Consider the following 14369-nt stretch of genomic DNA (forward strand, 5'->3'; position numbering starts at 1 on the left):
AAATGTTATGTAAATTCTCCCCCTCTCAACATTCACTCTGCTGACACCTGTTTAAAACGTCCCAGGTAAGCCCATCAGAATGAGGCAGTTTACACCATGCGGAATCCTTGTGGATTTGGCAGAACTTGTAGAATGGGCAGGATTCCGTGGTTTCTCCCATTCTGATTTGCGTGGAGCTGGAACGTCGGGCAAAGAATGGGGGAAGTTTACATTGACGGTGGGTAATCTTCCTTTTCTACCAGTTGGAACGGTACATTATTGTAACACGGTAACATTTGTGTTTTCTTTATCTCAGAATACACGGGGAACGTCCCAGTTTGGAACCTGAGGCTCTTCCCAGCTCTAGCTGGCGCGCTCTGCATCTCGCTGGCGTACCAGATTGTAGTCGAGCTTAAATATTCACACTTCTCAGCTCTTGTGGCTGCCCTTCTAATCATGTTCGGTAAGAGCTCCAATTACAAAGGGAAATGTAGCATTCAAGTTGTGACTTGCCTTTTTTAGCAAGGTTGCAGCATGTCGAATGTGGGAATTGTTACTTAATGGCTGATACTGGGGGTAAGATGATGTATAGCATTGTACTCGTTCCTTAGTGCAGTGTGGGAAATCCCCTTTCACTTGCATACAGAAAGATAGCAAATCATGTACAATTCTAATCATTCAATTTGCACAGAGAGTATCCACTGGATTTTTTTCAATTTCCATTCCTCTTCACGAGTTACGTGATCATTATCTGGAGCTTTTACAGTCATTAACGCACTGACCTTTTCAATCCCCATTTTATTCGTGCATCAATTTCTTACTCTGGCCTGCGGGGAGGAAAAAAATAGCATTACAGGTATCTGCAAGGTTTTTCTTCATATTCATCAGAAATACGCTGCACTACTCAGATCAGTTTTTAAAACGATGTAATATGAGATGCTGGAGGATCGTTGGTGAGGTTCTGTTTACACGGTTTGTGCACCAAGCTAAGCTGAACACTGTGTGTCTGTCTGTGGCTGGTTCCATCTGTACTGTTGTGTGGTATCTGCTTTGAGTATTGATGTCCGCTCAAAAGCGTTTGTGCAGTATTTCGGGTTAGTTCCAGTACTGTAGTTATGCTCTGTTCTTTTCTTTTTGAAACAGAAAACTCTTTAATAACCCAGTCACGGTTTATGCTCCTGGAATCTGTTCTCATTTTCTTTGTGCTGCTGGCAGTTCTGTGTTATCTGAAATTCTACAATCTACAGAGACACAGGTATGTTGACGCAGTCGTGTGGTGCGCCTTCATGTTGTGACCATTGGAAAGAACGTGACAAAGAAGTTAATGCCTCATGTCAATTGTGGTTTGTTTCAGCCCATTCTCGGTGAGTTGGTGGTCTTGGCTTTTCCTAACCGGAATAGCATGTGCACTCGCTGTCGGGTGAGTCCCTTCGCACATCTTCAAACTGGCAGCAGCAGCTCATCTGCTCGAGTGACACTGCTGCAGGCTGTGCAAGAGACGGTGGCAGCTGAATTAATGTTCTTGAATCTAATCTCCCTGAAAAGCTAAAATTGTTGCACAGCTCCAACTTGCAATTTGTAGAGTCTACAGGATATTGTCGGCATTTTAATATAATTAAGGACCAGGTGATGAAGTAGCAATAGAAATTTGGGCTCCTCCATTGCGTACCTGGCGTGTTGGTCAGCCATTCGAACTAGGAAGGTCCTAAATGTGATGCCCAGTCTGTGATGTGTTGGCTGCTCTCAGCTAGGGTAGCATTAGGGGCCCTACAATTGGTCTCCGTACTCCCGAGGGTATCGAAACATAGAAAATAGGTGCAGGAGTAGGCCATTCGGCCCTTCGAGCCTGCATCGCCATTCAATGAGTTCATGGCTGAACATGCAACTTCAGTACCCCATTCCTGCTTTCTCGCCATACCCCTTGATCCCCCTAGTTGTAAGGACTACATCTAACTCCTTTTTGAATATATTTAGTGAATTGGCCTCAACAACGTTCTGTGGTTAGAGAATTCCACAGGTTCACCACTCTCTGGGTGAAGAAGTTTCTCCTCATCTCGGTCCTAAATGGCTTACCCCTTATCCTTAGACTGTGACCCCTTGTTCTGGACTTCCCCAACATTGGGAACATTCTTCCTGCATCTAACCTGTCTAACCCCGTCAGAATTTTAAATGTTTCTATGAGGTCCCCTTTCATTCTTCTGAACTCCAGTGAATACAAGCCAAATTGATCCAGTCTTTCTAGATATGTCAGTCCCGCCATCCCTGGAATCAGTCTGGTGAACCTTCGCTGCACTCCCTCAATAGCAAGAACGTCCTTGCTCAAGTTAGGAGACCAAAACTGTACACAATACTCCAGGTGTGGCCTCACCAAGGCCCTGTACAGCTGTAGTAACACCTCCGTGCCCCTGTACTTATCCCCTCGCTATGAAGACCAACATGCCATTTGCTTTCTTAACCGCCTGCTGCACCTGCATGCCAACCTTCAATGACTGATGTACCATGACACCCAGGTCTCGTTGCACCTCCCCTTTTCCTAATCTGTCACCATTCAGATAATAGTCTGTCTCTCTGTTTTTACCACCAAAGTGGATAACCTCACATTTATCCACATTGTACTTCATTGCCATGCATTTGCCCACTCACCTAACCTATCCAAGTCACTCTGCAGCCTCATAGCATCCTCCTCGCGCACACACTGCCACCCAACTTAGTGTCATCCGCAAATTTGGAGATACTACATTTAATCCCCTCGTCTAAATCATTAATGTACAATGTAAACAGCTGGGGCCCCAGCACAGAACCTTGCGGCACCCCACTAGTCACTGCCTGCCATTCTGAAAAGTACCCATTTACTCCTACTCTTTGCTTTCTGTCTGCCAACCAGTTCTCAATCCATGTCAGCACACTACCCCCAATCCCATGTGCTTTAACTTTGCACGCTAAGAAGGGACAATAATGTTTAATCAGGGTTCCTACTCCCGATCGCTGCCTGGTTACCCATGTTGAAAAGTTCATGTTGCACATCAGGCGAGCTTTATCATGGAAACGTACAACACGTACAACGTACATCCACGTCAGCCCATCATGCCCTTGCTCACTCTTTGAAAGAGCAGTGGTGCTCAGTCCCACATCCCCGCTTTTTGTCCACAACCCTGTAGGTTCCTGATCCTCAAGTACTCGTCCAACTCCCTTTTAAAATTATTTACAGAATCAGCTTCCACCACCTTTTCAGATCCTGACCACTATTCTGTGTCAAAACACATTCTCCTTCCTCAATCTTTTGTCCATGATTTTAAATCAATGATCTCAGGTTATTGACCCACTCTCTACCTGCTCGCTCATAAACTTCTCATCATCTTGAAAACCTCTATTAGGTCACCTCTTAACTGCTCTGTTCCAAGGAGAGCAGTCTGAACTTTTCCAACCTCCTCTTTAGCTGCTTTCTAACCTCGGAGCTTCCCAGTCTGTAGCTCATTCCCATGCTGGCCGGTATATGTATCCACTGATCCTAATGTTCCCCACAAGCAGCGTGGCCGCGTGACTCGGCTTTTCGATGGGGAAAAAACGCACATGTAGGGTATTTTGAATTGGCCGCACGTCCTCTTCTACTTCAGTCCCAACTTTCAAAAAAGATCACTAAAAATTCAAGTGCCTTGGAACATGAGCACTGCAGCATTTTCTGTCTGTTATATGGCGATTCATTATAATTATTTTTTATTAATTCACGGGATGTGGGCATCGCCTCGGTTATTAGCTTAATTAAAAGTGTACGCTTTGGATTTCTGAACATTGGTTGATTTTATTTTGGTGTTTTTACAGGGTAAAGTATATGGGCTTGTTCACTTACCTGCTTCTATTGGCTATTGCTGGAGTACATACTTGGCAGATAATTGGTGATACAACATTATCAAATGTAGGTATCTACGTTATTGATTTTAATTTAGCTTTGCATGGTGGTGGTTTTATATAGTTCATCAGTTAGTTTAGCAATTTTGGAGCCTGAATGCATATCTTTACAAGTAGATGTCCTGTGGCACTGCTACGGTAAGTGACGATATACTATTTTATAAGGACAGGGGTAATATACCATATAATAACAACAACTTGTATTTATATAGCGCCTTTAATGCAGTAAAACGTCCCAAGGCGCTTCACAAGAGTGTTATAAAACAAAATTTGACACTGAGCCACATAAGGAGGTTTTAGGGCAGATGACCAGGAGGTAGGTTTTAAGGAGCGTCTTAAAGGAGGAAAGTGAGGTAGAGAGGTTTAGGGAAGGAATTCCAGAACTTGGGGCCGAGGCAACAGAAGGCACGGCCACCAATATTTGAATAATTAAAATCAGGGATGCTCAAGAGATCAGAATTAGAGGAGCAGAGAGATCTCAGGCTGGAGGAGATTAGAGATAGGGAGGGGCAAGGCCATGGAGGGATTTGAAAACATGGATGAGAATTTTAAAATCGAGACTTGCTTAACCGGGAGCCAATCAAGCTTAGTGAGTACAGGGGTGATGGGTGAGCAGGACTTGGTGCGAGTGAGGATACAGGCAGTCAAGTATAATACACAAATATAGTATTGTTCATATCATAGTAAAAGTAATGTTTCATTAAGGCCACAGAGTCTGAATGTTGTATATAAGCACATTCCAAATTCAGTTAGAAGATAAATAGAAAAGGAAGACTTGCATCTCTTGCGCTTGTCATGACCTCAGGATATCCCAAAGTACTTTATAGCCAATGAAGTACTTTTGAAGTGTAGTCTGTAAGGGGTTTCTCAGGGAGTGTTGTTGTGCCTTGGATGTCTCTCTCTGGGCTTCTGCCCTCACAGCTTATGTCCGGCCTGTGAGGTACCCTGAGTGCTGCAAGAGCACCTCTGGAGAGACTGTGTCCACAGCTTATAAAGGGGGTTTTGAGACTCGTGCGTCCCCACAGCTTATGCCTAGCCTGTGAGGCACCTGTGAACGTCAAACACTCCTAACCCCTTCTTCCCTAGCCTGTGACACACAGTTGAGTGTTTTCGAGGCGCTCTTAGCTTCCCTTACACTGTTCTGACATAAGACTCACGATCAGGAGATGTAATACAATAGAACTGAGACAAGGTGATTCCAAGATGTTGTGGAAAAATATTTCCGAGACTGTATAATATATATAAAGAGAGGTTTATTAAATCGGAGACAAAGCTTTGGGAGAAGTGTTAAAGACCCCTGTCTTTTGAACCATCTTCTCAAATTGGTATCTGCAGTGAAGTTCTTTTATCTTACAAATTACGTCACTTTACAACACATGCTTTAGCACTACAAAGCTTTGACTATCGAAGGCTAAGCTTTTGATATAACCCATCCTGCATTGTGACAGGGCAGTATAAACAAGTGCAGGCTTTTGACACCGGTATAAACAAACATATCCAGCACTTAACTCTCCAGTGTTCATTATCTCACTTTCCTATCTGCATTAACTCAAGGCCAGCATACCTTAAAGTCTATCTGTTTTTTTTTAAATCGAGCATAATGCATCAGTATTGTCCCTTACAAAATTCATTTAAAGGGGAAAATAAAACAAATGTTTGGTCCCGTATACTAGTCCAGTATATGTCCAAAAATCTGCTCCAACAATATTCCCCCTTTTGGTCCTGGAGGATGTTTACGAAATCCAGATGACCACAATGATAGTAGCATATATTTGTCCTTTGGGGTATGTTACTTCCCTGATGTTCCGTATGTCCACCTTGCCTATAGCTCTAGGCTACCCTTCAAAGATAGTGGTCGGTGGCATTGTTGTCTGTTTCTTCATCCATGGTGTCTTCAGGTATTTCCATCAGATGTGCTTCTTCTTCGGCGATTACGCTGGCTACTGGCATCAGTCGAGCCATCATAACTTTACAGCAGATATTAAAACACCCGATAATCAGACAGCAAGTAATTATTATTACAACCAGAATAATTACTCCATGCATAAGATAGGACCCCCAGGATCCCCCTAACAGCCAGTCAAACCAGCCAGATCCTCCTGCTGTCGTGGATAACTCCTTTACCTCCCTTCTTATGTGATCAGCGAGGTTGGTTATGTTTTCTGAATTATCGGGAATGTAAGTGCAACATTCAGCTCCAATTAAGGCACATTGTGCGTATGGCTACCATTTCAGCCGTTATGCCCTCTATTGCTTCAGCAGTGTAGTTAACTATCTGTTCCAGTACCCTCTCTAGGTTACGTAATTCATCCATGGTGCGTCCTATCCCGAATGGGAGCATCATGACCCCAAATAGCCTCTCTACCGGGGTAAGATCTCATCTTAGTCGATCTGGTGTCTGTACTTCTGCTAAAGTACGTACCCGTCTGACGAAGGAGACCACATATCCCAAATAACAGGACCCCCTCCAGTTCTGAGGCAACCAGGGGTAGGCCTTATGCCCACACACAAAATAAGTGCCATTGTATGCTGTTAGATTCGATCCCAATCTCTCTCTCAGCCCCTGTCGCCACCTAATCTTAGGGTCACAGTCCTGGCAACGTGTCTGATTCTTCAAACCCTCTATTTCAAAGAACCCCTGGTTTGTTGTTTCGCTGGCTATTATGTTCCACCTGGTGAGGTTAAAGTATTGCGTACAATTGCTATATCCTGCTACAAAACCTGTTTCCTCACCAGTCAGGTCTCTAGTGAAACAAATGTCAGCGGTGGGCTTTCCAACTCCTGAGGTGTTGGTCAAAACCAGGAACGGGGGTCGTACCGACCTATTGTATTCCGGCTGGTACCATCCGTCAAATGCATCGAAAAGGTAACCCCCCTATCTCCACGTTTCTTTATTCCCACTCTGGTTCCAAGTATCATTTACTTCCCCTGTACCGTTTTGTCGCATTACCCACTCTGCTACTTCCGAAATGTTAAGGGAGATTGACCTCAAAGGGATGCCTCCTTTGCTATGTATGGGGATGTGCGAACATACCCAGCAACTGGAAAAGTTCTCATTTTGCGCATAAACATAAGACATGTACAAAAAGGTATTCACATGTAACTCTCGTTTCGGTCTAGCTAGCAGGCCGGACCTAACACGAACTATGATAATCGCACTGATCGCAATATATAGTTTCATCTTATTACTCTATAATTAACAAATAGTCAAAGGCAAAATGGCCGTATGGCTTGCTTGAAGAATCTCGCTGTCAATCTGTAAATAGACAAACAACAACAACTAATACGTGTGCTAAATGGCTGGTTCAAAAACCTTAAGCTGGGTCCAATGCTTCCATTGTCCGCTCCCTTTCACATTGATGCAGGCACAAGTGTCCCCGCTGATTATAACCTCATATGGTCCTATCCATTTTTGGGGCAAACCCCGGTTTTCCCGGGAGGACCCTTACCATAACGCGACTTCCCGCCAACGGGACTTCAGGGAGCTTTGTAAGCTCTGCTTCCGCGTCTCTTTCTTCCTGATTGTCCCTAACTAATTTATGCATCCCTTTTAATTGAGTACTTAGTTCCAAAACATACCGTTTTATTTTGTCTTTTAATGGGCCTACATCGGCCCCCCTGTTATGATGTTCTCTGGTAATTGCATCGCCCTTCCTGTCATTAGTTCATAAGGGGTTAATCCGGTTGTCCGGTTTGTCGTGGCTCTTGACTTCATCAATATAATGGGTAATACTTCTGTCCACGTTTTTCCCGACGTTTGCATGGCCTTTGCCAGGGCGGTTTTAAGGGTACGGTTCATGCGCTCTACCATCCCAGAACTCTGCGGGTGGTAGGGGATGTGGAATTTTTGTTTTATGCCCATCAGCTGGCATATTGTTTTTACAATTTTTTCCGGTGAAGTGGGTGCCTTGGTCGGAATCTATTTGAAGAGGCACTCCCATCCCTTTCCACCACCAATCTCTCCCAAGACTCCCGGTCATGGCCTCTCATCCTGAATGAGACAGGCCATGATGCAACTCCAATAAGGTATTCTGTATGCATTCAGCCGCCATTACCTTGTCGTTTCGTCTCCAAACGTTATCCTTCCCTTGCGTTGCGCCCTGCTTTGTCCACATACCTATTTCTTCCTTAGAAGTGTCCTGGTGTAGTTTCTCAATACTTATCTGTTCATCTCGGGCCCCAGCGGCACTGACTTAATTTTAATAATTTAAAATCATAATCAATGGAGAGTGTTTTTTTTCAATTAAACCAATATCTTTTTCACAGCTGATATCAACTGGTATTTAGTAAGTTATGTCTTTATCCATCGCAAACACCCCTTCTCCCCCATGCTGTCATATAATCGTGTACTACCCCGAATGCATATCTACTGTCCGTATAGATATCATATTTTCCGATAATTCCAGTGCCCGGGTGAGGGCTACCAGTTCTGCCACTTGAGCTGACGACCCCCCCATTAATTCGCCCTGATTCAATTGTCTCTAGATCCTGGTTAACTACGGCCCATCCGGTACGAGATAGTCCCTCTACGTATTTTCGTGAGCCGTCCACAAACAAGGTTTGTTCTGCGGTTTGAAGGGGGGGCGTCTTTTATTCTATCCTCTTCCATATCTTCACATACCTCTTCGCAAAAGTGGGGTTCCCCTTCACCCATCATGCCTTCTGCGGGGTTGTTTCCTACATCCCTAATTATGGTTACCGGTTTATTGGGTGTTAAGAGGACTGCTCCCCACTTTGCCCGTCTCATATTAGATACGGTTCTCAGTTTTCCTGTGTTTAACATTTCTACCAATGTGTGTTTAGTGTGGAGAATGATGTTTCCAGTCATCACCACAGGCTCGCTTAATTTTTACCGCCCAAGCTGCGCAATCTCGCGCGGCTATACATCTGGATAACCCAGTCACCACCGGGCTTTCGGTGGTAGAGTAATAGGCTATAGGTCCCCTTTTATCAAGGATAAAGTTCCGGCTGTAATTAAAGAGGCCCAGGACCTTCCTCACCCCCCTTACCGTTACTGGTCTAGGCATGTCCTTGACAGCCTTTTTCCTATCCAAGGGCATTTCTTTCAGCCCCTTGAGAGGCAGTACCCTAGGTACAGGACCTGGGATTTCCCTATCTGGGCCTTTTTGGGGAATTAGTGGTGCTAACTGTTTCTTTTAAGATACCCTTTTTACAACCGCTGTTCTAGCTTCAGGTCTTATAGGGTATTATGGCAAGTTCCCCTTTTCTGCCCTCCTCCTGTTCCCGTGGCAGAGACCTTTTCCTGCTTTATCTTTTTCTTTTCCAAACTGCTAAAGCTTACTGTTTTAGCCTTTTTCAAAAGTCCCTTTTACACCTTCACAGATAGCTCACCACTCGCCCAGGAGTTTGACCTGATCCCTGAAGTATTTCTAAATTTAAAACTTTTTTTTTTTACTGAGCTAGAAGCTTTCGTGTCAAGGTTTTACACAAAGGAAAATGGGAGCGTTTTAAAAGGCATTCTTTATCTCATTCCTAGACTAAATTTATGTCTTTCAACCCAATTGCATGTTTTCTTTCGACAAGTAAGTGAGCGTGTCAAATTCTTTTTTTTTTACTACCGGGACCATGTATTTTTATCTTTTACTCAACAAACTTATCCTTTGTGCATTTCCTAGCTCCGTAACTTATCATCCGAATATATCCACACCTTCGTTTCTAACTTAAAATGTAATACCATAAGGTTCACAGTTTCTTAAACTTCCCACATACAGGACAACACTACGAAGGGTTTAAAAAAAAACATTTCACTCTGTTTGGAAAGAGTGGGTGGAGCTAAAACAGGCAGGCAACTCCACACCTTCTTAAAACAGGCTTTCATTCATTCCACAGTCAAAATTACTCGAGTACTCTCTTCATTCAAAATAGACACTCACAAAAGTCTCTCTTCATTCAACAAAGCTTATGTCTGGATCCATATGTCACTTAAGATAGTCACTATCAGCTTTTTTATGGCATTACGTAATTACGCAAGTTACAATTAATGATAGGAATTAATTAATGACCCGGGCAGCCCGCGTTTTACATTCCCTTCCTTACCTTCCATGTTCGCCAGTCTCGGACGTTTCCCTTTGTTTCTGTAATACTCACGGCCACGACTACTCTGTGGAAACCCTTTGTCTTCACAACAAAGCTAGCGTGTTTCCTTACCACCGGAGTTTTCGGCTCTAGGTTGGATCGATCAGTTCCCTTCCGCACCGACCTTATTTACTAAAGGGACAACTCAAACTGGTTAGTCAGCCTCTTCCCGCTATCTGTTTACTCGTATCTTATACACTATCCCGCCGTGCCCGTACACCTCTCTCTTCAGTCTCTAACACCAGATTCCAGATACTGTCTTAAGTGATCACGTCTGATCAGGCAGTATCCTGCCGACTACACCATTTTGTTGTGGAAAAATATTTCCTAGACTGTATAATATATATATAAAGAGAGGTTTATTAAATCGGAGACAAAGCTTTGGGAGAAGTGTTAAAGACCCCTGTCTTTGAACCATCTTCTCAAATTGGTATCTGCAGTGAAGTTCTTTTATCTTACAAATTACGTCACTTTACAACACATGCTTTAGCACTACAAAGCTTTGACTATCGAAGGCTAAGCTTTTGATATAACCCATCCTGCATTGTGACAGGGCAGTATAAACAAGTGCAGGCTTTTGACACCGGTATAAACAAACATATCCAGCACTTAACTCTCCAGTGTTCATTATCTCACTTTCCTATCTGCATTAACTCAAGGCCAGCATACCTTAAAGTCTATCTGTTTTTTTTTAAATCGAGCATAATGCATCAGTATTGTCCCTTACAAAATTCATTTAAAGGGGAAAATAAAACAAATGTTTGGTCCCGTATACTAGTCCAGTATATGTCCAAAAATCTGCTCCAACAATATTCCCCCTTTTGGTCCTGGAGGATGTTTACGAAATCCAGATGACCACAATGATAGTAGCATATATTCGTCCTTTGGGGTATGTTACTTCCCTGATGTTCCGTATGTCCACCTTGCCTATAGCTCTAGGCTACCCTTCAAAGATAGTGGTCGGTGGCATTGTTGTCTGTTTCTTCATCCATGGTGTCTTCAGGTATTTCCATCAGATGTGCTTCTTCTTCGGCGATTACGCTGGCTACTGGCATCAGTCGAGCCATCATAACTTTACAGCAGATATTAAAACACCCGATAATCAGACAGCAAGTAATTATTATTACAACCAGAATAATTACTCCATGCATAAGATAGGACCCCCAGGATCCCCCTAACAGCCAGTCAAACCAGCCAGATCCTCCTGCTGTCGTGGATAACTCCTTTACCTCCCTTCTTATGTGATCAGCGAGGTTGGTTATGTTTTCTGAATTATCGGGAATGTAAGTGCAACATTCAGCTCCAATTAAGGCACATTGTGCGTATGGCTACCATTTCAGCCGTTATGCCCTCTATTGCTTCAGCAGTGTAGTTAACTATCTGTTCCAGTTCCCTCTCTAGGTTACGTAATTCATCCATGGTGCGTCCTATCCCGAATGGGAGCATCATGACCCCAAATAGCCTCTCTACCGGGGTAAGATCTCATCTTAGTCGATCTGGTGTCTGTACTTCTGCTAAAGTACGTACCCGTCTGACGAAGGAGACCACATATCCCAAATAACAGGACCCCCTCCAGTTCTGAGGCAACCAGGGGTAGGCCTTATGCCCACACACAAAATAAGTGCCATTGTATGCTGTTAGATTCGATCCCAATCTCTCTCTCAGCCCCTGTCGCCACCTAATCTTAGGGTCCCAGTCCTGGCTACTTGTCTGATTCTTCAAACCCTCTATTTCAAAGAACCCCTGGTTTGTTGTTTCGCTGGCTATTATGTTCCACCTGGTGAGGTTAAAGTATTGCGTACAATTGCTATATCTTGCTACAAAACCTGTTTCCTCACCAGTCAGGTCTCTAGTGAAACAAATGTCAGCGGTGGGCTTTCCAACTCCTGAGGTGTTGGTCAAAACCAGGAACGTGGGTCGTACCGACCTATTGTATTCCGGCTGGTACCATCCGTCAAATGCATCGAAAAGGTAACCCCCCCATCTCCACGTTTCTTTATTCCCACTCTGGTTCCAAGTATCATTTACTTCCCCTGTACCGTTTTGTCGCATTACCCACTCTGCTACTTCCGAAATGTTAAGGGAGATTGACCTCAAAGGGATGCCTCCTTTGCTATGTATGGGGATGTGCGAACATACCCAGCAACTGGAAAAGTTCTCATTTTGCGCATAAACATAAGACATGTACAAAAAGGTATTCACATGTAACTCTCGTTTCGGTCTAGCTAGCAGGCCGGACCTAACACGAACTATGATAATCGCACTGATCGCAATATATAGTTTCATCTTATTACTCTATAATTAACAAATAGTCAAAGGCAAAATGGCCGTATGGCTTGCTTGAAGAATCTCTCGCTGTCAATCTGTAAATAGACAAACAACAACAACTAATGCGTGTGCTAAACGGCTGGTTCAAAAACCTTAAGCTGGGTCCAATGCTTTCATTGTCCGCTCCCTTTCACATCGATTCAGGCACAAGTGTCCCCGCTGATTATAATCTCATATGGTCCTATCCATTTTTGGGGCAAACCCCGGTTTTCCCGGGAGGACCCTTACCATAACGCGACTTCCCGCCAACGGGACTTCAGGGAGCTTTGTAAGCTCTGCTTCCGCGTCTCTTTCTTACTGATTGTCCCTAACTAATTTATGCATCCCTTTTAATTGAGTACTTAGTTCCAAAACATACCGTTTTATTTTGTCTTTTAATGGGCCTACATCGGCCCTCCCTGTTATGATGTTCTCTGGTAATTGCATCGCCCTTCCTGTCATTAGTTCATAAGGGGTTAATCCGGTTGTCCGGTTTGTCGTGGCTCTTAACTTCATCAATATAATGGGTAATACTTCTGTCCACGTTTTTCCTGACGTTTGCATGGCCTTTGCCAGGGCGTTCTTAAGGGTACGGTTCATGCGCTCTACCATTCCAGAACTCTGCGGGTGGTAGGGGATGTGGAATTTTTGTTTTATGCCCATCAGCTGGCATATTGTTTTTACAATTTTTTCCGGTGAAGTGGGTGCCTTGGTCGGAATCTATTTGAAGAGGCACTCCCCATCCCTTTCCACCACCAATCTCTCCCAAGACTCCCGGTCATGGCCTCTCATCCTGAATGAGACAGGCCATGATACAACTCCAATAAGGTATTCTGTATGCATTCAGCCGTCATTACCTTGTCGTTTCGTCTCCAAACGTTATCCTTCCCTTGCGTTGCGCCCTGCTTTGTCCACATACCTATTTCTTCCTCAGAAGTGTCCTGGTGTAGTTTCTCAATACTTATCTGTTCATCTCGGGCCCCAGCGGCACTGACTTAATTTTAATAATTTAAAATCATAATCAATGGAGAGTGTTTTTTTTTCAATTAAACCAATATCTTTTTCACAGCTGATATCAACTGGTATTTAGTAAGTTATGTCTTTATCCATCGCAAACACCCCTTCTCCCCCATGCTGTCATATAATCGTGTACTACCCCGAATGCATATCTACTGTCCGTATAGATATCATATTTTCCGATAATTCCAGTGCCCAGGTAAGGGCTACCAGTTCTGCCACTTGAGCTGACGACCCCCCATTAATTCGCCCTGATTCAACTGTCTCTAGATCCTGGTTAACTACGGCCCATCCGGTACGAGATAGTCCCTCTACGTATTTTCGTGAGCCGTCCACAAACAAGGTTTGTTCTGCGGTTTGAAGGGGGGGCGTCTTTTATTCTATCCTCTTCCATATCTTCACATACCTCTTCGCAAAAGTGGGGTTCCCCTTCACCCATCATGCCTTCTGCGGGGTTGTTTCCTACATCCCTAATTATGGTTACCGGTTTATTGGGTGTTAAGAGGACTGCTCCCCACTTTGCCCGTCTCATATTAGATACGGTTCTCAGTTTTCCTGTGTTTAACATTTCTACCAATGTGTGTTTAGTGTGGAGAATGATGTTTCCAGTCATCACCACAGGCTCGCTTAATTTTTACCGCCCAAGCTGCGCAATCTCGCGCGGCTATACATCTGGATAACCCAGTCACCACCGGGCTTTCGGTGGTAGAGTAATAGGCTATAGGTCCCCTTTTATCAAGGATAAAGTTCCGGCTGTAATTAAAGAGGCCCAGGACCTTCCTCACCCCCCTTACCGTTACTGGTCTAGGCATGTCCTTGACAGCCTTTTTCCTATCCAAGGGCATTTCTTTCAGCCCCTTGAGAGGCAGTACCCTAGGTACAGGACCTGGGATTTCCCTATCTGGGCCTTTTTGGGGAATTAGTGGTGCTAACTGTTTCTTTTAAGATACCCTTTTTACAACCGCTGTTCTAGCTTCAGGTCTTATAGGGTATTATGGCAAGTTCCCCTTTTCTGCCCTCCTCCTGTTCCCGTGGCAGAGACCTTTTCCTGCTTTATCTTTTTC

The 14369-nt window shown here is 44.1% G+C and overlaps 1 protein-coding gene across 3 annotated transcripts in view; it reads left to right on the forward strand.

Annotated features, from left to right (window-relative positions):
• pomt1 (protein-O-mannosyltransferase 1) overlaps positions 1-14369 on the forward strand; it is an 86771-nt gene that overhangs the window by 28065 nt on the left and 44337 nt on the right. For all 3 annotated transcript variants that reach the window (XM_070863715.1, XM_070863714.1, XM_070863716.1), the window contains exons 5-8: positions 296-442; positions 1123-1234; positions 1334-1399; positions 3799-3892. In XM_070863715.1, coding sequence (XP_070719816.1) covers positions 296-442; positions 1123-1234; positions 1334-1399; positions 3799-3892 — 419 coding nt within the window. The remainder of the gene's footprint in view (positions 1-295; positions 443-1122; positions 1235-1333; positions 1400-3798; positions 3893-14369) is intronic.

This window comes from Pristiophorus japonicus, chromosome 20 (assembly GCF_044704955.1).
Source record: "Pristiophorus japonicus isolate sPriJap1 chromosome 20, sPriJap1.hap1, whole genome shotgun sequence".
Lineage (NCBI taxonomy): Eukaryota > Metazoa > Chordata > Chondrichthyes > Pristiophoridae > Pristiophorus > Pristiophorus japonicus.